The sequence below is a fragment of the Muscardinus avellanarius genome (assembly GCF_963383645.1).
Source record: "Muscardinus avellanarius genome assembly, chromosome: 2".
Classification (NCBI taxonomy): Eukaryota; Metazoa; Chordata; class Mammalia; order Rodentia; family Gliridae; genus Muscardinus; species Muscardinus avellanarius.
Window position 1 is genome coordinate 29070201 of NC_137787.1, and position 23644 is coordinate 29093844.

Below are 23644 nucleotides of genomic sequence, written 5' to 3' on the forward strand. Positions count from 1 at the left end.
ATTTGTAGACAAAAACAATAAAAAGGACCATAATCAAGTTGTAGCCTAAATATTTTAAGCTTTGTGTTTAAAGAAATGCTTATTTTCCTGCTTTTAGTTACTCCAAATAGCTGAATTCTTAAAAAACTAGTATTAATATAAAATTTAGATTGACTATAGAGGAGCTAACTACATAGAGGTAGCTTCAAATTAATATACTGAATAAAATGATTTTATCGATATGTTAAGTTCAGTGAACCATGCTATCTACAGTGACTCCATTATTGCAGATGTCCTTTCTAGTAGAATAGATTTATGTTTAGCTGACAAGATTAACTTTATTGTTTTCTGTGAAACTCATCATATCTTCAGCTAGCTCAACTATTCCATTAGGCACTGATTTGCCTCACTGATCTGAACCACTGAGCTGAGCCTCTCCAGCAATAAAAAATTGGACTTTAACAAAAGAGATAAGGGCTATAAGCATAAAGCTTATACTTACAGAAAAGGAATAAATGTTCAAATTGGGGCAAATAATAGTTTCTCAACTTGAGAAGTTGTTGAGTTCCCACATATTGCTATTAAAAAATCTGACTCCTCTAGAAAGCATGCATATCAACCTAGGTATTAGCATTTCGTTGCTGTGACCAAAATACCTGACATAAATAACTTAAAGTAGGAAACATTTCTTCTGGCTCATGAATACAGAGTGCTCAGTCAGTCCATGGTTATCTGGCTTTGTTGCTTTAGCCTGAGGTAAGGCAGAACATCATGGTAGAAGGGAGTTGTGGAAGAAAGCTGCTCAGCTAATGGCAGCCATGGAAAAGGAAGAAGGTGGGAGGTGGAGAGGGGGGAGGAGGAGGAGAAGGAGAGAAGAGAATATACCAGAGGTAAGGCAAAGTCCCAAATGGCATGTCCCCAATGAACTATTTCTTCTGTGTCCTGCCTGCCTTCAGTTTCCACCTCCTGCTAGTAATCCATTCAAATGATTGATCTTTCGAATACATTTACCCACTGATGAGGTCAAGCCCTCATGATCCAACTTCTTCCCAAATGCCCCACATCTGGACACTACTGATGCATTTGGGATCAGTCTTCAACACAGGAGCTTGGGAGGAGCATTTCAGGTCTAAACCATAACACCCTGTCTTTTATGACTCTGGGTGGGTCACTGCCTGTTCAAATATTCTAGGGTAATAAATTTGCAATTGGGAACAACATACTAATGGCTTTGATATCTTCAATAGTTCAGTCAGATAATAATAAATGTGTTAAAGAATATATCATTCTGATACTTTCCACAGTGTCCTAACATAAATTTTTCCACAGTCATTTTATAAAGTAAAAACTCAAATCTCCAGTCAAACCCTTTAGATTAACATGCACAGAAAAAGAACCTTTTTTTTTCTCTCCCTATATTTGAGAAAATCATGTATTACAGGAGGTCTAAAAAGAGATAGTACTAAAGTTTTTCCTGCAAAGAAAACTGCAGTTTATAAACTTTCCAAATAATTTCCTCCTATAATTTAAATGCATTTACACCCTTACCATAAAGTAGAAGATAAATATCTTTCATCTGTTTATCTTGATGAGGAAATGTCTCCTACTTCTACAACTCACTTTATAGTTTGACTGTTGTGGATTTTTTGCTAAGTTATCAGATACTAAGATAGGAAAATACTGTAGCCACTTACAGTATTAACACTTTCCTGATGAAAGAAGAGATTCTTCTATAAGTGCCACTGTGATATTGAGACTATTTTTGATCTTGCCCATAACCTTTGTGTTAAATGTTTTTTACTAGCCCTTAGCTACAATAATCGCTAGTGAAGTTTTAGTTCATATGAATCAATGACACTTTTATCAACTTTATGAATTAATAAAATATAGTAGAACTCAAAGTTAATATAGAAATACTCATAACTAGATTTTATAAAGAAGAAGAAAAAATAGATGTCCTTATATATTTTGGATTGATTCAATAGTAGAGATACCTACAAAGCTAAAGCTAAAACCATGAGTAAATCCTTTGAACAAAATCCTATGTTGCAAAATTTCTATGTCAAAATATATAAGCACTCTGATGGGTGTGTTGGCACATGCCTATAATTTCTGTACTTGGGAGACTGAGACAGGAAGATCACAAATTTGAGAACAGCCTCAGCAATATAGTGAGACTCAGCAACCTAGTGAGACCCTATTTCAAAACAAATATAAAAATGCTTGGGGGTGTAGCTCAGAGGTAGAACACCCCTGAATTCAACCCCCAGTATAAAATATACATATATTACCCACTGATCTCATCACATTTTCTGTTTTAATACAGTCTTTTATAGTGTCAATAAAATATTTTGGTAATGATTTATATTTTCTTTGTGATTCTAGGAAAAATGATTCTTTAAAATATCAATATTTTTCAGAACATCAGCAAAGAAATTGCACATTTAATCGAGAACAGTACTAGGACATGGAGATATTTATAAAAAGATATTATATTTTATTTTTTGTTTTTTGTAGTATTGGGTATTGAACCCAAGAACATTATATTTCTGAGTTCTACCTCCAGCCCTATTTTATTTTGAAACATGAACTTCCAATGTTGCTAAGGGCTTTGTTAAGTTGTGGAATCTGACATTGAACTTGTAATTCTTCTATTTCAGCTTTCCAAGTACGGAATTACAGGTAGATCCCACTGTGCCTGACTGATATTACATGTAGAAAATAGTTACATTAAGAGATCACTCTCATAAAAAACTATAAAGATGAACTTTTTAATTGGTATCAAACTGATTTTATTCAAATTATCCTTCTAAGTTATTAATGTATAAACATAAATCAACACTTGGGCATTTCCAAAAGGTCCAAAATATTTCCTTCTCTTGGGTGTCCAAATCTGATACATGTAAGAATAGTATAAGTTTTTTGGAATTAAAGGTTTAAACTTCCTAGAATTTGGATTTTTTTATCTTCTGCTTATGAAATTTTCTTACAGTTCATATTTTCCATGACATATTTCTATGAAAATTTATCCTTTTATGACAATGTTATTATAGGATGTGATAGCTGCTCTGAAAAGGGCACATTGATTTCTTTCTTTTCTGCCCATAGATTAATTTTTCTTAACATCTTGGGCTTTATTGAACAAAATTATAATGAGACAGCAAGAAAGTTTGTTGTCAATAAGAAGCAACATAGAATTTGGGTTTTAATGATGAGTAGGAGTCCTTGATAGTTTCACACTTGGCAGATTTTTTCCCCAAACTTGCTTGAGAAGAGATTTTCCTTGGCATGAAGGAGAGATACCAGAAATTGGTGATAGAAAATACAATGTGGGGGAGAATGGCAGAAAAAAAAATTGTTAGGTTAAAAGGGATGGGCTTTCCTAAAAATATTGAAAAGACACAAGTTTGTTCATACGTAAGGGAAGTTATTGCTTTTTCCCTTTATTTCATAGATATTTTCTTTTATCTCTCTATAAGAAGAGTTGAACTATCCCATATGTAGATCAGTATTATAAGGGGAATACTAAATATTATTTTTTTTATTTCTTTCCAGGCTTTGTCCAAACCTGGAATATAAGCAAGGTTCAGGTCAAGGTAGAACTCAAAGTCCCTGGTTAGAAAATAAATAAATATTTGCTCTGGAATTGCAGGTAGGATTTATGTGATATTTTTTCTAAAACTCTATTGACACAGTTAATTTGAAGTAGAAGTTCTAAGGCTGCAATTTCATTCATAAGAATCTTACAGAGCTGCCTATTTATTATCAACATTAATACCCTCCCTTTGCAATAAGCAGGCAATAGTATCCAGAAAGTTACTTGATGAATCATGCTTTGATTTGGGGGTAGATATAGAGAAATGTAAAAGATGTTATAAAAAATCCTTGCAGAAGCCGGGTGTGGTAGCGCACGCTTGTAATCCCCGCGCTTGGGAGGCAGAGACAGGAGGATCGCACAGGTTCGAAGCCAGCCGTGCTCGCTGGCTTAGGAGACCCTGTTTCCAAAATGAAAATGTAAAAATAGGTCTGGGAGTGTAGCCCGGAGGTAGAAGGGCTTCCAGGAACCCCAGTACCACACACACACACACACACACACACACACACACACACACACACAAAATCCTTGCAGAAAAAGATAGGAGATAAAAATGGAATCACTAAAAAAGAGAGTCAAATTAGTTCATGGCATGGTTAAGATGTAAAATTAAAAAAACCCCTCAAATCTATTACAGAATTGTAGCTTCAGTTTCTTGCCTTAAAATCCACAAAGTCATAGAACTGTATTCAGAAAAGAACTGTTAGGCAACCAACTAAAAGATTCTCCTACATGGCTAAACCAATTGTTATACAATAATGATCAGAAAGAAAGGAGGTACCATGTGGTTTCCCTTGTATTTCCTAAGCTAGCTCTTGTAGATAAGGTTCAGACTCATCAGTGAATGGGACCTAGTTACTCCGTAACCTCACCACATCCCTTGCATTTTAAGAACTGTTTATAGCCTGAGGAAGGTGATATAGTAAGTAATGAGTGGGTTTTTCTCTTTGGCAGCAAGTATGTATTCTTGTGACTCTTACCTGTCCCCCTTTAGGCTGGTATTTGATGTTGTCTGTTGATCCGATCTTGGACTTGACATTCTTCAGGTCTGGCAGTGGTTGGTTAATGAGCCGAAGCTGCTTGGGTGTAGCAGGAGATTTGGGAGGAGTACGGATGATGGCGACTTTCTTCTCGCTGGGCACCAAGATAGCAGATTTTGGGGTTCCTGGAGTGTGAGGGGTTCTGGGATAGCTGGGGGTTCCAGGAGTGCCTGGGGTGCGTGAAGAATAGCTTGGTGGGGTGCCGGGAGTGATGGCAGTTGATCCAGGGGTAGTGGGTGTGGAGGTGCCACTTTTTCCTGCTCTGCGAATTGGTTCTGACCCTACATTAATAAACAAGACCAAAACCAGACCAAAGCATTAGAATGTTCTCTTCAATAGAACTGAAGTTCTCTTCAAGATACATTTTTTCCTCCCCCATAGGCTGCTCAAACTCATAAAATGTTTAATTTCTAAAAGCCTTAGAAATATTTTATGAATTATTACCAAAATGTCTGCAAAGGTAAGAACTCCTTTCTTTAGATCATAACCTAAAGAATGTAGGTTTGAATGAGGGTTACTTTATATACACATAATATATAATATATGATATATGATATGATTGATATATAACATCATATATGTGTTGTTATATTCTTTGAATATAGGTTGCTATTAACACAGGGATAAAACTTGATTTTCCTGAATCATTTTCCTGATTTATTCTTCTGAGTTCTCATTATGAATGTGGCAAAAACTATTTTTACTCATGTGATTGTTAAGGCAAATGGTCTGAAGTTAGCTGGTCTATACTTAACGTGGTATGTGGGTCCTTGTTCACTGAAGATTTCTGTATCTACACTGTGCAGTTAGATCACACACTTTTGGCCTGTGTAGAAAGGCACTTGCAGAATCATGTTTCAATCAGACTCCCTCAGCTTCCACCAAGGAGTACTCTGTTTACTGAAAGCTGTCAGACATTGCTCTAATATTTCATTTATTATTGCTCTAATAATATCATTTATTCCCTTTACAAGGACATGTATCTCAGTGCTTCATACAAAAAGAGTTGTTTCTCACTTTTAAAAAAAGGGATGTTCCCACAAACCTTGTACCACTTGTACTTTCTGCTCTGCTTTCATCAGTAGTTTGACAATTTGGAGTCAAATCAATAATACTGCACTGTTAATTATAAAGGCTCTTCAGGGATGAGTTTTGTTGCCTCAAGATGACCTCAGCCCCATTTTATTATTTATTCTTTCTCCTCCATTTTTCTAAAATGTGTGTATATGTGTGTGTGTGTGTGTGTGTGTGTGTGTGTGTATTTATATATAATGGACATATGCATGCAAATACATGTACATTATACTAAGGATTGAACTCAGGGTGCTTTACCACTGAGCTGGCTACATCTCTGACTTTTTTCATTTATTATTATTTTTTAAGACAAAGTCTTGTTAAGTTGCTGAGCATAGCCTGGGACTTGAAATCATCCTGCCTCAGCCCCCTTATAGCTGGGATTGCACACATGACCTACTATGCCTGGCTAATTTAATTCTGAATGCCATTTCAAATGCTATTCTGAAATAAGAATGGTATGGATAAAGGGACAACATACAGATTTCAAAGCACATCTATGAATACCAAATAAGCATAAGAGAGGAGTCTCTTATTTTGAGTTAAGAGATGCAGGGCTGGGATGCAGCTCAGAGGTAAAGCACTTGACCACAGTATGTGAAGTCCTGGTCCAACCCCAGCACTGGGTAAAAACCAAAAGCAAAAACAACAAAACCAAAGAGGATGAGATTCATTTACTCAAGTGCTACTAAATTTTAAGTTGGATGTTGAATTGTCTGTATTATTTGCCACTGAACCTGTTTAGGTTTCTTCAAAGGGGACGCAAAGCAGCAGATACTCAACCTATCCCTTCCTTCCTTCCTTCCTTTTTTCCTTCCTCCTTCCCTCCCTCTCTTCTTCTCTCCCCCCCTTTCATTTTTTGAAGTGCTGGGGATTGAACCTAGGAGCATTCACCTCCAAGCTATACCCTCAGCCCTATTTTTATTCTTTATTTTTGAAACAAGTCTCACTAAGTTGCAGAGGGCCTCACTAAGGAGCTGAGGCTAGCCGGAAACTTGCAATCCTCCTGTCTCAGCCTCCTAAGTACTGAAATTACAACATGGGTCACCACACCTGGCTCAACCTATCTTTTTAATGGAATGTATTTGATTTAGAATTTATCAAAGTCACTGAGATGTTTCCTATTCTGTGAAGGGGAGCTGAAGCAATATTCTGGATGAAGATAAGTTTTACTGAAAGGATCATTACAGTACTTAGAGGAAACGATTTTAAGCTTCATAAAAGTAAGAGGAAGGATTTATGTTACATCTGGAAAATGAGGATAAATCACAAGTATTAAGATCTCCACACTGCTATTCAATACACATGACCAATTTTTGCTGCACTAAATTATATTTCAGTCATCAAAACCATTTAAATGTTTATTTATCCTGACATTGAAGAGGTGAATTAAAGATACTAACACTTTTCAAGTATTTATGTGTACTTTATTAAACTGTTCCCTTTTTTATCTTGTCAACTTCTCAGTGACAGTGCTATTCCCTCCTCCTGGGCTTCGAGCTTCCTGCAAAGCACTGTTTCTTTTATATCTTTTTAGTAGCAGCCCCAAATGCCACAGCATTCCTGCATGCAGTTAATTAAGTGGATGGCAGGAGATGAGAGTGGGCAAACTGCTTGCCCTCTGAGCTGTCTTTATGCCTTTAAGCTATTGCTATGCAAAGCTAAGATAGGCCCAAAGTGCGTAGATATAAGGGCATCCGTTATGCTTATTGCCAAGTAATATAATGAAATGTGCCTGTGAGCATAAATAAAGCTAGAAAGTCAAAACAACCTTGGATCAGAACATTTGAGAAAGCAAGTTCTACATGGATACATCTTGAAAGGCAGAACACAGTGCTTGGAAGAGGTCCATTTTTGGATAGAGTACCATTTTGCTCCCATAGCAACACACATAAGCATAATTCAAGATGTTCCTTTGGGAGGTACTTGGTGTCATTGTCTTGTCTTGTCTCATCATCCTTAGGGTTGTTATTGTTGCATAGCTCTAACTCCAGATTTTTAGAATGAAAGTCTTTTCCCCAAGGATCACTAACTCTTAAATGCCCTACGTGATAGTTTATTTAACTTTTTTATTTTTGCTGTGGTAAAAAGGAGTTTTGATGATTTCAAAGTATTCATAGCACAGATCTCAAAGGATGCTAATATTTTGTGAAACTGAATGGTGTTGGGCACAAGTGCTATAATTATAATAATAATTTCATTATAGGCAAAAAACATACTGATTGTTATGTAAAATAGTCACATTTGAAGTTGGTCAATTATTATATATTTTTAAAAGCAAGTGGTGAAATCAAGTATAATGTGACAGCTGTAACAATTTCTACCATTTTATAATGGTTTCTAAATGACAGAGCTATTAGAATCCTTCTGGGGATTCTACAAAGCAGTTCTCTAACACTATTAATAAATACTCAAATGACCGTATAGAAGAAATTAAGGAGATAGGTTTTGGAGTTATCAATGGGCTGAACACCAAATTCAATCTCTTACCAGTTGTGTAGCATTGAACAAGTTATCCTGTCTATAAGGTCAGGTGTCTTATCAATCAGGTTGAGGTTATTAATACCTAACCATCTGTCTTGTCAATTAAATCAAACAAAAATATATCTTAAGAATTTTGTGCTGGATGTGGTGGTGCAGGTAAATAATATCCTAGTACTTGGGAGGCTGAGACAAGAGGATCACAAGTTCAAGGCCAGTCTCAGCAACATAGTGAGACCCTGTTTCAAAATAAAAATGAAATACGGCTGGGATGTAGCTTGGCTGTAGAATACCCAGTAATAATAAATAATAAAATAAAATAATAAAAATTTGCATCTATACTTGTGTAACAAATGGTAGCTATTTTTGTTATAATTGAAAAATATGAATCCATGCTTTACTGGGATGCAGCAATGGAACCTATAAATGTGTAATGATTGGAACATTACATAAATTATTATAATTGCCAATAAGTTCATTACAGGCTGTCAGTCAAAAGAAAATGAAGCTATTAGCCCAGAATATGTTACATTTACAGATCATTTGAAATGTAAATTCTTAACAAGTATAGCAGGATATTAACTTTTGATTTTTGACTTTACATCGACATCTTAGCAATTGGAGTTCTAATTACCATTAAGCTCGTAATGTATGTTTTTAAAATACCTGACTGTTGTTTTTCTCCTTTAATTACTTCTTTAGAATTTTCCCTTTCGCCTTAAATCTGAACCAAATTAGAACATATTCTTACAAAAATGACTTCTTCCCAGTCATATTTAGTAAATATTAACACAATATGTTCCCACTTTCTTCATCAATTGTTTTCACTTAGCTACCAAATATAGTATATTTGAATGAACCAAATATAGTTTGAATTTTCTGATTCTTTTTTTTTTTTTTTTTGGTGGTACTGGGGGTAGAACCCAGAGGCTTTCTACTTCCGGACTATACTCCCAGACCTTTTTTTTTTTTTTTTTTAATTTGGAAACAGGGTCTCACTAAGTTGCTGAGAGCCTCACTAAGTAGCTGAGGCTGGCTTTGAACCCGTGCAATCCTCCTGTCTAAGCCTCCCAAGCACAGGGATTACAAGCGTGCGCCACCACGCCCAGCAAATTTTCTGATTCTTAAAACAAAGATTTAATGCATGTTTTCTTTGAACACTGTAAAACCTAAATACATAATAAGCTTTCTTCTACTTAGGAAATTAAAAAAAAATGATTACGACGAAACTCAAACCAAAAATAAACCTACTCGTAGTCCGTCGAGCTGAAGAGGAAATAGAACTGTTGAGAGAGAAGGAATTTTCATCTCTGTCTCCTGACACACCTCTGCGAGGAGGGAGAATGGAGGAAGGTCTGGGGAGAGAAGAGCGCTTTTCTGGGCTCTTGGTTACTCCATCCTGATTTGAGAAAACAAAAGGAAATTGGGTTGTAGTGAATCTTTATTTACTTACATGAACTGATTTCATTGCTCTGGTTATTCTTTTTCCTCTGCTGATAAATTCCTTTTAATATATATATATATATATATATATATATATATATATATATACAGATGTATATGTGTGTATATATATATGTATATATATGCATATATATCTGTATATATATATGTATATATGTGTGTGTGTGTATGCATTTCTACACCACAACTTAGAAATTTGCCCAGATGTTTTATAAAATATATTATTTTTATAAAATGTTAGTTCTAAAAGATAATTAAGTTCATGTTTGAAAGGATACTATAAATAAAATAAATACAGTCAAGCAATCTTCAGGAAATTGCTAATTTTACTAAAAACATTTATTAGCATGATGGCTCATTAATCAGAAAGGGCTATTAATCATGACCTCCTTATAGTATTTGCCTATATGATAGACATTCTGCATGTCATATCTACTTATGATTTTATTTGCACATTTTAAAGCTGAGGAAAGAGGTTTAATGAGTTAATATGATTTTTTCAAAATCAAGGTCATAGGTGTCAAAGGCGGTATTAAACTGATGTGTCTGCTGGAGAGTCTAAATTGTCTATTATATTACATACAACATAGTATGCTGTCATTAGACTATATGGTAGTCTATTTCATATGTCATATTATACATAATAGAAAAAATGTTTTGTTCTTCATATTTGATATTTTATAAGATAATGAAGTAAACTAGTAATGGGTAGTATTTTAGAAAAAATATTTTCTACACATTTTCTTTTACTAGGATGATCTTTACTAAACAGGGTCTACTGTTTGTCAAATACACTAGAACTATGTTTCTTTGCTTTCACACATTTATTGACTTATTTCATATAACCTTCTGTCCAATTATATTCCTTTCTGCACCTATTATGGACCTGCTGCCTTACCTTGTTCCCTGATTCTGAGTATGGCAAATGGTATCTGGAGTCTGCTGAGGTGGGCTGTATTAAAAAACTGTCAGAAAATGTAGCCCTTTTAGCCATGCTAGGATAGTCTGAGTTGTGTCTTGGGGACTTTGTGTTACCCTGTAAAGCAGGAATCTTTGACAAGGTAGAATCCTAGCCATGGAAGAAAACAAACAAAAGTACAAAATAAACCAAACTATGAAGTCAAAGGAAAAAAATTCAAAAAGTATAAACATATAAGAAAGTAAATACCTACTTAATAAGAACACAAAAATGCCTACTTAATCAGAACACAAGTGATTATAAATAATGATGGAGATGTACATTTCGATGAGAACAAGCGATTTTCACTGAGCACCTCTTTTAGTTGGAATTAACATAACAATATTTTAAACTATCTTCATTAATACATATAAAAATCACGCTAAACCATTTGACTTTGTCTTCATCCAAGCTAGAAGAGGTATTTATGTTACTTGCTTTCCTTTACTTTCAAATGTTGTGATTGTTTGTTTGCCACATAGTAGAGACACAAGGAGTAACTGCTGAATAAATGGAAAGTATGTGATGGATGGAAGAAAGACAACATTGCACAGATGTGGAGGAAGTGGCTTCGTGACATTCTGAGACCAAAGCACTGTGTGTGGCTCCATATGGAAGGATATAGAAGTCTGCAACTTCAAAACCTCACCCAGAGGACAAATAGGATAAGGATGTTGTCAAGTGGCTGAGTTTGGGGTTATTTATGAATCTTCTGTTATAATTCTCTCACTTAATGAGAATATAGATAAAATATTCTTTATAGATTCCATTTATAAGGTCTCTAATTTGTAGGTACCATGCTCCCAACATTTCACAATATCTTGAGAATTGGATGAAATTATTCCTCTAATAAGTATAGCCTTTAAGGTGTATGTACACATAATCCAAATCTTTATCATGTTTAAGAATTTTAGAACATGGTACATTTGAAGACTGGTAATGAAAAATATTTTTTGTGTACTGAATCCAAGGGCATTATGTCTCTGAGCTATACTCTCAGCCATATATATATATATATATATATATATATATATATATATATTTTTTTTTTTTTTTTTTTTTTTTTTTTAAACAGAGTCTCACTAAATTGCAGAGGGCCACACTAAATTTCTAAGGCTGGCCGCAAACCTGTGATCCTCCTGTCTCAGCCTCCCATGTACTTGGATTATAGGTATGAATCATCACATCTCACAAAAAATTGTTTTAAAGGTTGAGAAAATTTGTTTTCAGATATCTACATTGACTTTATCAGAAAAATTGCAGAGTTTATATGTAATGAGTGAAACACAAACTGGGAACCACATTATGATATAGAACTAATATGTTTTCCTAGACGGATGAAAGTCTTTAATATGTGGTAAGTTCTAGAAAGAGAAGTTACCACTGAGGAGATTGCACATAAAAAACACAAGACTTAATTTACAGGTGTCAATAATCCCTGGGGAGACTCCAAGTCCAAATGTGTTGGACAGATGGCTTTGGGGAGAGTGCCACATGTCTCCTGGGAGATTCTGTTAAAAATACTGATAAGGATAACAAAGCCAAGGTGATTATAGTCTTCAAATAATTGATTTAATTTAGCTCTTACAAAAATAGCAGATTGAACTGAGATTTTTATGTCAGATTTTAATCTCCACAGACGCTTCATCAGAGACATAAGCAGGCACAGATTGCACGAATCACTTCTCCCTCTGCAGACCCAGCCCCTTGAGTGGGAAGTGTAATTGGGTCAGCACAAGTCATTCTTGTTGATTGATCCTACCCACAAAAGAATGAATTTCAAAAATGTGACGAAGGAAACAAGAATGAAGTAACTGGGTTGCCTCTAACTAAGAAAGACAACTACCAATGCTAAACAAACACCACCACCACCAATAGAAAGCCAAACGAAATCAAGAATTATGGGTGGGTCAGATTTGTAAAAAGTAGCAGTCAAAAAGTCAGAGGATTGTTTTAATGGATGTACTGCGTATCAGGAATAAATCAAATAAAAGTTAATCTTGGCAGTTTAGAAAAATTTATAGGAGGAGATATGATTATTAAAAGGGGACAAAATGTTAAATGAGAAAAAATAAAATTGATAATTTTATCTCTTATCTTTAGAAAGGCAAAATGGACATTTCTAAGGAAAAAAGTTATTTTAGTGAGTGAATATAGATAGTTTCTGCCCCAAGTGTATGCATTAAACATTGATCCTATTGAGTCACTCAAAGACTAAGAAACTTAGAAGTTTTCTAACAAAACAATGTCCACTTAAACTTTTTTTTCCTAAAGGAGAAAAACCTCAAACTTATTTTTTATATCTACTTCTGAAAATGCCTACCTTTTAAATAATAACAAAAATGATAACTAAAGGATGACTATTGTTATTATCTGAACAAATACTAAGTTCTATGTACTACACTGTATACTGTTGATAAAATTACTATATTTAATTTTCACAACTAAATTATGATATAGAAATTTTTACCACTCTCCTTTATTTTTAAATTAAGACATAGGAAGGAAATAAATCATACAGTTAATAAATACTATAAATTTTGACATACTAACTTATTAGAAACACAAGGAAAAGAGAGACAAATCTTGAAATCACACTGTGCTCAAAAGGCCTAATATTTGAAAGGAATGAATGGATTCTATTACTTGCCATATGTTACAGAATGTGTCTGAAAATGGAAAAGTTGCAAAAGGAGCAACAGTATTTCATTTTTGCTTTGGCCTTTAAAATGTGATTAATAGTATAAAATAAAGTTAAAAACAAAGAAAAGACATAAACATATGAAGAACTTGAACATCATTACTAGGACCACATTAAACCAATAATATATTTATCACCATAATTTGCCAAATAAAGAACAATATAACTTTGGAAATATGTAGCAAAAACTTCAAATGTGACATTTTTCTTGAGATGATAATTTTACTGGTAGAAAAATTATTCTAAAAAATACATAACTTAGCCACAAAAAGATTCCTATGCCAATACTGTTAAAAATAACAACCAAAAATGGTTTGAATGTAAAATTATAAGAAATAATGTTATTGTGAATAAATAAAATTTAATAATATGTGATTTAAGAATGCAAGGAAGTATATTTTCTGTTTAAGAGTTGATACATAGTATTTTGTTATTAAGCCTATAAATGTGTAGAAATAATAAAGTTTTTACATCAACCTAGGTACTGTTACTTATCTTTAGACAGGAAATTATAACTGCTTTTATTTCTTTTTGATCATCCATTGCTTCATTTGGTCTTATTTCTTATTTTGTAAAATAGTTATGTCAATTATCATGGTTAAATTTTATTTTATGAGAAGTAAATGAACTGGTCTTTCCCATCTCTGCTAAATAGGGGTGCTGCTATGTTTGACCTTATGAGTGAAGAGGAGCCCAGCTGTGTCCTCACTACCATCACATGACATTCCAGAAGATGTTACTCCTTGCCTGGATGCTCCTGAGAATCATTCTGGATGAGTGAACAGTTTAAAATGGCACTTAAAAGAAAGTATCTAAAGTCATCTTAATAATACTTAAAGTTCTGAAGAAACTGCAACGAATACCAAAGGAACTTAATTCCTAGAGTCTTAAGAGCATAGACCATTTATGTGCATTATGTGCCTTCATATGTCCACTAACTGAAATAGTGAATGTAAAGATGTATAGGTTGATATAGAGTTAGACTAGAATAGAAAATTTTAGTAATGAGCAAACTAAATGAAACTCAAATGACGAATAAAGAAAAACTGGTTTTACTCACAGAGACTTTGTCCTTTGCCTGTTTAAATACACTGGGAGCCTGAGCCGATTCGCCACCTGCTGCTGCAGGGAAGACACAAAAAGACATCCCCAAACTTAGTAGCTAAAAAACATACACACATGGATTTTTCAATACCTTTTGGGTATTCTATTATGTCAAAAGACTAACACAAAGCAAAATCTTGTTTTGAGGCTCAAACTCAGTAACCAAAGGAATCCGACTAACAGTAACATAGCACGTGCCTCCAAGTGTGTACTAATTCACATACCCCAGTGTTGCCAAAGCCTGGGTCAGCATGCCAGGTCATTTTCTGTGGGTTAACAACATACCTTTGCATCAATACTGCATGAGGGTTGATTCTTTAGAACAGAAGTACAGAATAGCAATGTGCATGCTGCGGAATTTGAGGAAAAGGAAGCTAACTGGCTTCTAGGATTGGCGTAACCAACGAATGCTTGTAGACATTTCCAACCCCTTTTTCTTTCTGGAAGCCACTGGCGTGCCTACAGGTATTTCTGAATTTTACATTCCAAACTGTCATGATCAGCCAACCCTTCCTTCGTCACCCCTTCATTTCACAATAGGAATGACATACTTGTTTGATATAAAAATGAACCACATGAGAAAGGCAGAAAAATAGCTTGTCAAGGACAAAAGACATGATAGGAATTTTAAGTTCGGTAAGTACAGAAAGTGTTCTACACATGCACTTCCTGGATGAAACTATGACCACATCTGTTACTGTTGTTTCTCTTGCTGCCATTTTATACTTCTGCTTCCAATTTAAAACTGCATCATCTTAAGCATATTTTTGGTTGATGACTTACCTGAATTAAATATCTCACGATTTAAGACAATCCTTTTTGTGTAGAAAACCATCCTGTATTTGAAAGTTATGCCCAGAAAATAAAACATTCAAGTATGTGTGTTTCCTTCCTCCTTAATTTTCTTTGGTAGAAAAGAATCCCTCAGGGGTGGGGGGAATACTTATATGCCCTCTAAATGAGTTCAAGAAAGGTTTCTAATGCTCTGTGCAGTTCCAGTGACAAAGTAATAACTATCTACAATAGTTTTACCATATGTAGGCTTGGCTAGCAAGATTATTAAAAGATTCTAGAACTGATTTTTTTTTTTTAAAAAGCATTGAAAATGATGTCTTCCTACTGTCTCGTGGCGTATCTCCAATAACTGTGACATACCCATGTAACTAGTAAGTTTGGTACCTGCTTTCTGCAAGGGTATCTTAATGTTTGACTAAGATGAGGGAAGATCCTAATCAGTCCAAAGATTTTATAGTCTGTATCAAGAATGAATAAAATGGTAACTTTCAGCAGGATTGAGAACCAATGACAAGTAGATACTACTGAACTGTTTCACATTTTCTCTCAAATTTCTACATTTTGATAATATCTTTAAGCTTCCCGAGTAGGATATAGGATTTTTTTAAATGCCCAAACCAAGAAGTTCTGATTGCCCAAGCATTTATTTAGCTAGAAGAAAATCCCCATGATTGATGAGAAAAAAACCTGAGAAAATGAACTAAGGTATAAGATTTGTAGATATCATGTTACTTTCTAGCTCCTAACTTAGAGGAATTCTTCATTCTGAACCTTAAGGTTTGTGTATATATAAGCCTTTAACATCTTGCCTTAAAAAACTATTCCTAAAGGAAAACATATGATACAGTTCCTATATGAAGAACACAATGACAAAATACTTAAGAGTTTCTGGTGGTTATCATAAAGCCATCAATTTGACTTTCTTATTCTCACAAGGGTTAATGCTGCTCCTATCCTTTATAACCATCCACACCTTTATAGAGCAAGATTTATGATATAGAATGGGAAGTAAAACATTTCTTTGATTTTAAAAATTGACATTTTCCATACTACAAGCATGCCATAAAAATGGTAAATAAATATTATAAAATAATATTATCCTCATGTAATTATATATAGTAAATACTTTCTATTGAAATTTAGAAATAGTTTGCATTAGAGATATTTTATATGGGGTTTTATGATTATTTCTACCACTTTATTAAGCTTGATGAAGGTATCTATTGGGAGAAGACAGAATATAAGTAGAAATAAATAAGTAGGAAGCAAAATGGAAATAAACCCAATGTCTTCTTAAGGGTTAACGGACACACTCCTCTTTCAATATGTGGGTCAAACATTTAAGAAGATCTCCAATGATAAAATGTCAACTAAGAGATATAGTACAGTAGACCAAAAGACTTGCTCATTTTGAGTATGACAGATAAAAATCTGATGGGATTGTCAGACAATTTCATTTTCTTTCTTTTTTTGTTTACAGCAGAATAATTCTGTGAATCACAATTTTACCCCAGGTTTGCTTTACATTTTCCAATGTCAAAAATCACTATTCCTTCTTGGTGGTTTTCAATACTTTCATCAACATCAGTAACAGATTTGGCAGTAACAATGTAGGAAATAGGACAAATATATATATGGACTTAAGCATGAGGGAGATAAATAAGCAAAATAATGAGAATGCATACCACTGGTAAAGTCATCGCCATCGTCTAACCAAACACACAGAATGAAAATAGGAATCCCCCGAATGACACTAGAGCACAATGCCAAGATACAATCACGCACTCTTATGTCTGAGCATGACAAAGAAACAGATGGTCATGACCTGTTCTGCAGGGAGGAAAAAAAAAAAAAGAATAATGATACAAGACACTTAATAGCAAAATCGTTCATGACTGCTGAGATTCTCGGAGGAAAAACAAAATGAAGAAGCTGCTACGGTAATGAGAGGAAAAAAAAAATATACACGTCTATGTTTGCCAGCCACATTGCAGAATTGAACAGTCACCTGTTGTTTTCCGCTTAACACAGGAGAGATGAGTTGGTCTAGTATATTTGATAGCAGGTTTTAAAATGAATTTCCTGGAGGGAGAGTGGGCCTGAACTTCTGTTTTTTTAGCAAGTTCAGCCTTCTTATAAACTGCTACGAATAAGAAAACACAAAGAGCATACCATCAGGAAGAAAGTAAACACTTGGAACAAAAATTTCATCAACAATCAGTTACCACTGTTAGGCAGTGTCTTCTACGAAAGAGCAAAAAAAAAAAAAAAATGAATTACTTCAAAAAGACTTTTTAAAGAAGTGATTGTTAAATGAACCTTTTTTCCTTCTCACTTCATCCCTGGAGACTGTGCTAGGTTCCTTTTTAGCTATTTTCCTTTCAGGAGTGGAAATTCTGCCTCTCCCGGTTTTAAAAGGCTTTTCTTTTCTATGCTTCTCAAGAGATGGTCTCCGAGCTTCCTTTTCAGCTTTCTCCTCTTTAGGAATAGTTTCTAACTGCTCTGTCATGATGCTTCTATCATCATCTGCGGATCAAAGCAAATCATGACAAGAACAACAGCGAGAACATTAGAAACAAGTGTACAAGATCTTTTGTATAGTTAACAAAATGCAAAATAAACAGGGGGCATTTAAAATGCTTATAGTAAAAAAAAAAAAAAAACTCCCATTAGGTTATTGGATTTGAGATAGAAATATATTTTTTTTTCTTGCAGTGCTAAACAAGGGCTCTACCACCGACCTACATCCCAGCCCCTGGGAGTAGAAAATTAAAACCAAACCGAACCAAACCAAAGCTAAAAGCACACCTTGAGTGTCCACCCAGAGACTGTCAGCGTCCATGATGGAGTCATCAATGGTGGTCTCGTCTTTGTAATCGTCGTAGGTTTCTGTCTTGTATTCTGAGTATGCAACTTCTTCTCGCTGGGGGGAAGCTGGAGCCTCTGGGGAGCCATCCTTGGGTTCTGCCTGGACTTCAGCTGCCAATTCTATTTCCAGCTCCTCTTCACCATGAGGGGAGGGCCTCCTCGCCACCTCAGGCTGCTCCAGGGCTGCAAAGCGCACGCTGTGGGACCCTGACTCCCCTTCATCAGTTGTGGTTTGCACGACAGTGATGAAATCATCCTCGATGGTCACCACGGACTCTATCACTCCTTTGTGCTCCCCTGGGCAGGTCTCCACGAATTCCTCCCTGACACCCGGGGCACCCAGGTCGCTAATCTGGAGAGTGTCTGAGCGGAAGAGCAGCTTATCATATTCTCCACGGGCTTCTATCTCTTCTTCTTCTTCCTGCTGAGCCTCTGCTGGTTCAGAACTGATCGCGGCTTTAATAAGTGGCTCTGTAACGTCGGAGGGTGTAACAGATATGTCTGGGGTCTCTTTGCCTTCTTCCTTTGGCAGCTGAATAAATTCCATCTCGACCTCAGCTCTCTCGTCTGCGGCAAGATCAGCCTCTGAGACAGCAGGCGGGCAAGGTATTTCCACAGACAACTTGATGGCGACTTCATCCTGGATCAGAGATGACTCCGGAGAGGTTTCCTTCTTGCCCTCGTCCGGTTTCAAGGACTCCATGGTGAGGCTTTCATGCTCGCCACTGGACTCGTAGGACTCTTCCTTGTCGACAGCCTCCTGGTGCACCAAGTCGGGTTTGGCCACCTTCTCTTTGACTTCGGTCTCGTTCCCTTTGGCACCTTCTTTTACGTGGCCAGGCTCAATGCCCAAAAACGTGTCTGCCTCCTGTTTGGATGCAGGGATCAGTTCCTGAGCAGCCTGGAATTGCAGCTCCACTGCTTTTCCGGCATCTACATTCAGCCCTGAAGCCATCTGTCCAAAGTCACTGATTTTAACATCTATTTGGCTCTGGTCGGCTTTCTTTGCAGTGAATTCCAGGCCTTCTTCAGCCTTTTTGGCCGATTCAACCTCAGCTACCTCTGGCACTGAAATAAGACCTTTCTCCGCTTTCTCAGAAGAGGCATCTATTGATGCTGCCAGTTCTTTGGCGGAAACTTGCTCGTAGGTTAGTCCCAATCCAGATGCCTCCCTTTTACCGCCAGCCTCTTCTGCTTCCTTGGCATATTCTTTTGAATCGGCATGCTCTTCGCTCTTTTCTAATAAGGTATCCAGCTTCTCAGTCGCTTTCCTCTCCTGGTCGAACTCTCTAGCAGGTCCGGTTCTGTCACCAGGGGTAGGTGAGGATGCTTCTTTCTCAGCACTGAGCTCATCTTTGACTCTTCCAGCAGCTGCTAGTTTTACTTCAATCAACGAAAGGTCTGTGGCCAGATCTCGCCGAGCTTTATCATCTGATACTTCATAAAAGGAACCACTGTCCCCCGATAAATTCTCACTGTCTTGAACAGGCGATGGGAGTGGGACCGTGTATTTGTTGAACACACAGTAGCCCAGGTCTTCAGGCTGACTGTCTGTCTTCACAATGACATGGTTTTCATCAGTTATGGGCGGCAAGCCAGCACTGCTCTCCTCAACCACAGTCTCTGTTGGGACTGATTTCCTCCTGGCAGCCTCAGCATCCGCACTCACAGAAGCCAATCTTGACCTTGTGCCCGCCAGATCTAGCATTTCAGGCAGGTCAGGAGCCATGACTGTACCATTTTTGTAATCATCTTTGGCTAGGAAAGGTGACTCGCAGGTTGTCTCAACTTGAGGAGCAGTGGCCTCTCCAGTAGCCTTTTCTTCCTCTATCTTCTCTTCTTCCTCTTTGCTTTCTATTGGGAAGCAAGGGGCTTTCTCCATTGCAGGGGTGGTGGCCGGGAGATAATCATCTCCTTCATCCATGCTTCCACTGGTGTTGGTTAGAATATCAGAAGCCAGAGGAGAAAGATCATGGCCCCGACCAAAGTTAAATCCAAGGGCTATGGAATCCAGGCAAGACATGGGCAAGTTGATGGACATGCTTCTTTGTTCTATGGCAGACCTGCCACCAAGTCCTAAACTTCTGCTCAGTGTCAAATCATCCTTATTCTTGCTGTGGAGGTCTCTTTTCTCCCCATACACTTTTGGATCAATGGTGAACATTCTTTCTTGAGGAGAACTGGGCTCTTCAGGTATATCAGACGGGTGACTCTGTGCAAGAGTGCTGTACCCTGCTTCTTGTGCTGGGGCACTGGGCTGGACTTCACTTTCAGCTTGAAATCCCTTGTCACCACTTCGATGCATGGGAGATATGGTGTCAAAAGACTCCTGGGCACTTTCTCTTGTGTCACTCAGTTCATAGTAATCACTGCCCAGCTGGATGCTTTTTGTGGTTTCTTCTTTCAGGGCAGAAGTTTCAAAGTACTTGGACATTCCTGACTTGTCTTCATAAAATGGCACGCCAACTTCAGCTGGTGTTGCAGCCCCAATTCCTAAAACCTTGTCTTTTTCAGCAGCTTTTTCCCCAAAAAGTTCCTGGATTGTACTCTTTTCACCTGCTGCAGCTGGTTCTGCCAAAACCTTTTCCATGGTCTTGGGAGTCACGGCTGAATCTGTAACTGCAGAGAAGGAGTCTCCTTTGAACAGGTCTGTGGTATGCTCTTGGTCTTTCCACTCTTCTTTTGAGAAGGTGTGCTCTGTAGAGGTCTGAATTATACCTGTTTCTTCATCTCTCACTTTCAAGGATTCACTCTCTTTTGGTTCAGCTTCTTTGTCAGAAATGGTTGTTTTTTCTTCAAGCTTTGGCTGAGGCTCCTTTGCAGTAAGTGTAGGTTCCTGTCTTACCCCTGACACTTCCTTTATCTCTTGATTTATGACCCCCTTTTCCTCTTCTACCACTTTCTCCATGATATATCCTTCCACAACTGGAACATGCGCATCTTTGGGTAAGGCGATCCCTTCTGAGGCTGCTGTTTCTTCTGTTTTGTCAGATGTATCCTTTTGTGGCTCCTCAATTTTAGAACTATCTCTGGCAGCTGCTAGGCCACTGGTTCCTTGCAGAGGTATTCTGTCTTCTGGTTTTAAGAGGACAGGAGCAAAAGGTGGTACTTCTGTTAATATTTCATTCTTCATGACATCAAAAGGAAGGGTGAAGCTGCCACCATGAAAGGGACTCGGCATGGGAGAATCAAACTGTTTCCCTTCCCATCTTGGGATATCCTCGAGGACATCTTTTTCCCTCATGGGAGTCAGGGGGCCAGGAGATACTGGAGCAGCTAAACCCCACTCATCCTTTTTTGTTTCCGTTGGCATTTCAATGAACCAGTCCTTTTGCCCTTTTGGAGTTGGAGGCTCTGCAGGGAGGCCAATGCCAGGCACCACTAGGCTTGGTTCTTTCTGTTTCATGTCTTCCAGGCTGGCACCAAAAGGGTGCCCAAAAAGAGCAGGAGGTGCCTGATCTCCCTCTGCACCTTGCATGTCCTTTTTATCGGAGGAAGTTTTAGTTGTCTCTGGCTGAGGAACTAAGGCAGCATGTTTAAGGTCTTCACCAGGCTTACTTGGCATCTTTGACTCCTTTTCCTTCTCATCCAAAGGCTCAGCTGTAGAGGGACTCAATTCCTGCTGACCGTGGAACTCCATCTTCGAGGCTGTAAGTAAATCTGAAGTAATCGGGTTGATTTTTAAGCAAACAATAGGCAAGTGCTTTCAGGCAATAAGCTTACAATTATACTTTGAAATAATAAACGAATGGTAGGGCAAAAGAGAGAACTATGGAACATGCAAGCATGCTAATCATTTAAAAGTCAATATGAAGATGTCAGGACTGAGATATGTGTACTGTTACTGAAATGAACAGGCGTGAATTAAAGTGTGCAGAAATTACAGGAAGAGTTTACTTCAGACTACTCATGTATTCTTTTATTGTTTCTTTGCCTGCTTTCTCTTACACATTATGTGAAGTGTACCAGAGTAGAAATGAAAATTCATGTGCCATATACAAATAAGTTATAAATGAGTGTATATTGAGTAAGTAGCTAAAATGATGGCACAAAAGAGTATATGTGAAGGAGTAGATATGGATAGATTTCTCCTGAAAAAAATTTTTTTGTGATACTGGGGATGAAACCCAGGGGCCTTCTACCACTGAGCTATACTCCTAGACCTATTTTTTATATTTTATTTGGAAACAGGGTTTCACTAAGTTGTTGAAAGCCTCACTAAGTAACTGAGGCTGGCTTCAAACCTGCGTGATTCTCCTGTCTCAGCCTCCCAAGTGTAGGGATTATAAGCGTGCGCCACCAGGCCTGGCCGTCTCTTGATTTTTTTTATGTTTTGATTTCTACTAAATTTTTTTGTTGTTCTAGGAACTGAACTCAGGACATTCTACCTCCTAGATATTCCTCTAGTCCTTCTTTAAATTTTTTTTTTAATTAGTGCATTGTATCATACATCCCCTTGCCCTTCTTAAATTTTTTATTTTGAAATAGGGTCTGCTGAGTTCCTGAGGGTCTTGCTAGGTTCCTGAGGCTGGCCTCAGACCTGCAATCCTACCATCTCACCTCCCAAGTACTGGGATTATAAGTGTATGCCACTGTGCCTGGCTTTAATTTTTTCATTTGAAAACATATTGGCAGGTCATGGGAGAAGACCAAGTAACTCACAATGATACAAGTATTTATAGTTTCAGATAACTTGATTGGCAAACGCCAGGACCAATTTGGGGTGCACTGAAAGGTTAATGACATACATTTTTAGAAGTTATCTGAGATTAAATTTCAGAAATATAAGTAAATATTTTTTCTAAAATCGAGAAACCAATTTCTACCACATATTTAAATTTCCTAATTCCTAATCATCACTTAATTAGTGTGATAGATGTAAGAAAATTTGAATCATACTACTAATACTAGAAAATCATACAAGTAAAAAAATAAATCCAAAAGTCATCTATTAGAATACCTTTCTCCCCATGGCCATGACCCCTGGATTATGACCAACCAGTGAAGCATGGCCCAGTATTGGCCTTAGAGATGCTTCCAGACAATAGGTGACGAATTCTTCTCTTTATTTACTTCCATATCCAAAGGGCTTTAGAGTCCCACTCGAGTCGAGTTTTAAGAGGAGAAGTGTTTTACTGTGATGGCTAGCTCATGTAGTTATCTGGAGAAGATTTTGGGAAACATAAAATTCAGCCATCTCTCCAAGAGCAAGTGTGGGGATTATCATTACCTTCTATATGTGTGTGTCCTTTTGTAATAATAGAATAGAGAAATTTGTGAGCTTGTAATGAAGGTCAGATGATGAAAACTCAAGAGATGTTGGGGTGATCTAAGGGGCTGGATGCCAGGGCAAGAACATGACATGAGAAGCATCAACAGGAGCTCACAAGGAAACCAAACCAGTATTCTTGAAGCATAAAAAATATAGCACATTGCCATTGCAAACAAAAGCGATTCTATCACTTAAGCCTGTATGTGCCAAAATCCAACTCTATTATTTGAAAAAAAAAAGCATATGAACTGCTGTTCCTAAAATAAACAAAAAACAAAAACAAAAATATACATGTATTAGCAATGTGACTGGC

At 36.9% G+C, this 23644-nt stretch overlaps 1 protein-coding gene across 29 annotated transcripts in view; it reads right to left on the bottom strand.

The window, feature by feature from the left end:
* The window catches only part of MAP2 (microtubule associated protein 2), a gene marked incomplete at both ends in the record, with an annotated part of 81346 nt that overhangs the window by 18877 nt on the left and 38825 nt on the right, over positions 1 to 23644 (bottom strand). For 4 of the 29 annotated variants that reach the window (XM_080689886.1, XM_080689885.1, XM_080689884.1 and 1 more), the window contains 6 exons: positions 4555 to 4895; positions 9421 to 9568; positions 14353 to 14414; positions 17200 to 17334; positions 17511 to 17717; positions 18000 to 21719. In XM_080689886.1, coding sequence (XP_080546012.1) covers positions 4555 to 4895; positions 9421 to 9568; positions 14353 to 14414; positions 17200 to 17334; positions 17511 to 17717; positions 18000 to 21719 — 4613 coding nt within the window. Of the gene's footprint in view, positions 1 to 4554; positions 4896 to 9420; positions 9569 to 10531; positions 10703 to 14352; positions 14415 to 17199; positions 17335 to 17510; positions 17718 to 17999; positions 21720 to 23644 lie in introns of all 29 variants that reach the window. The other 25 variants (XM_080689879.1, XM_080689872.1, XM_080689877.1 and 22 more) reach the window with 15 other exon arrangements.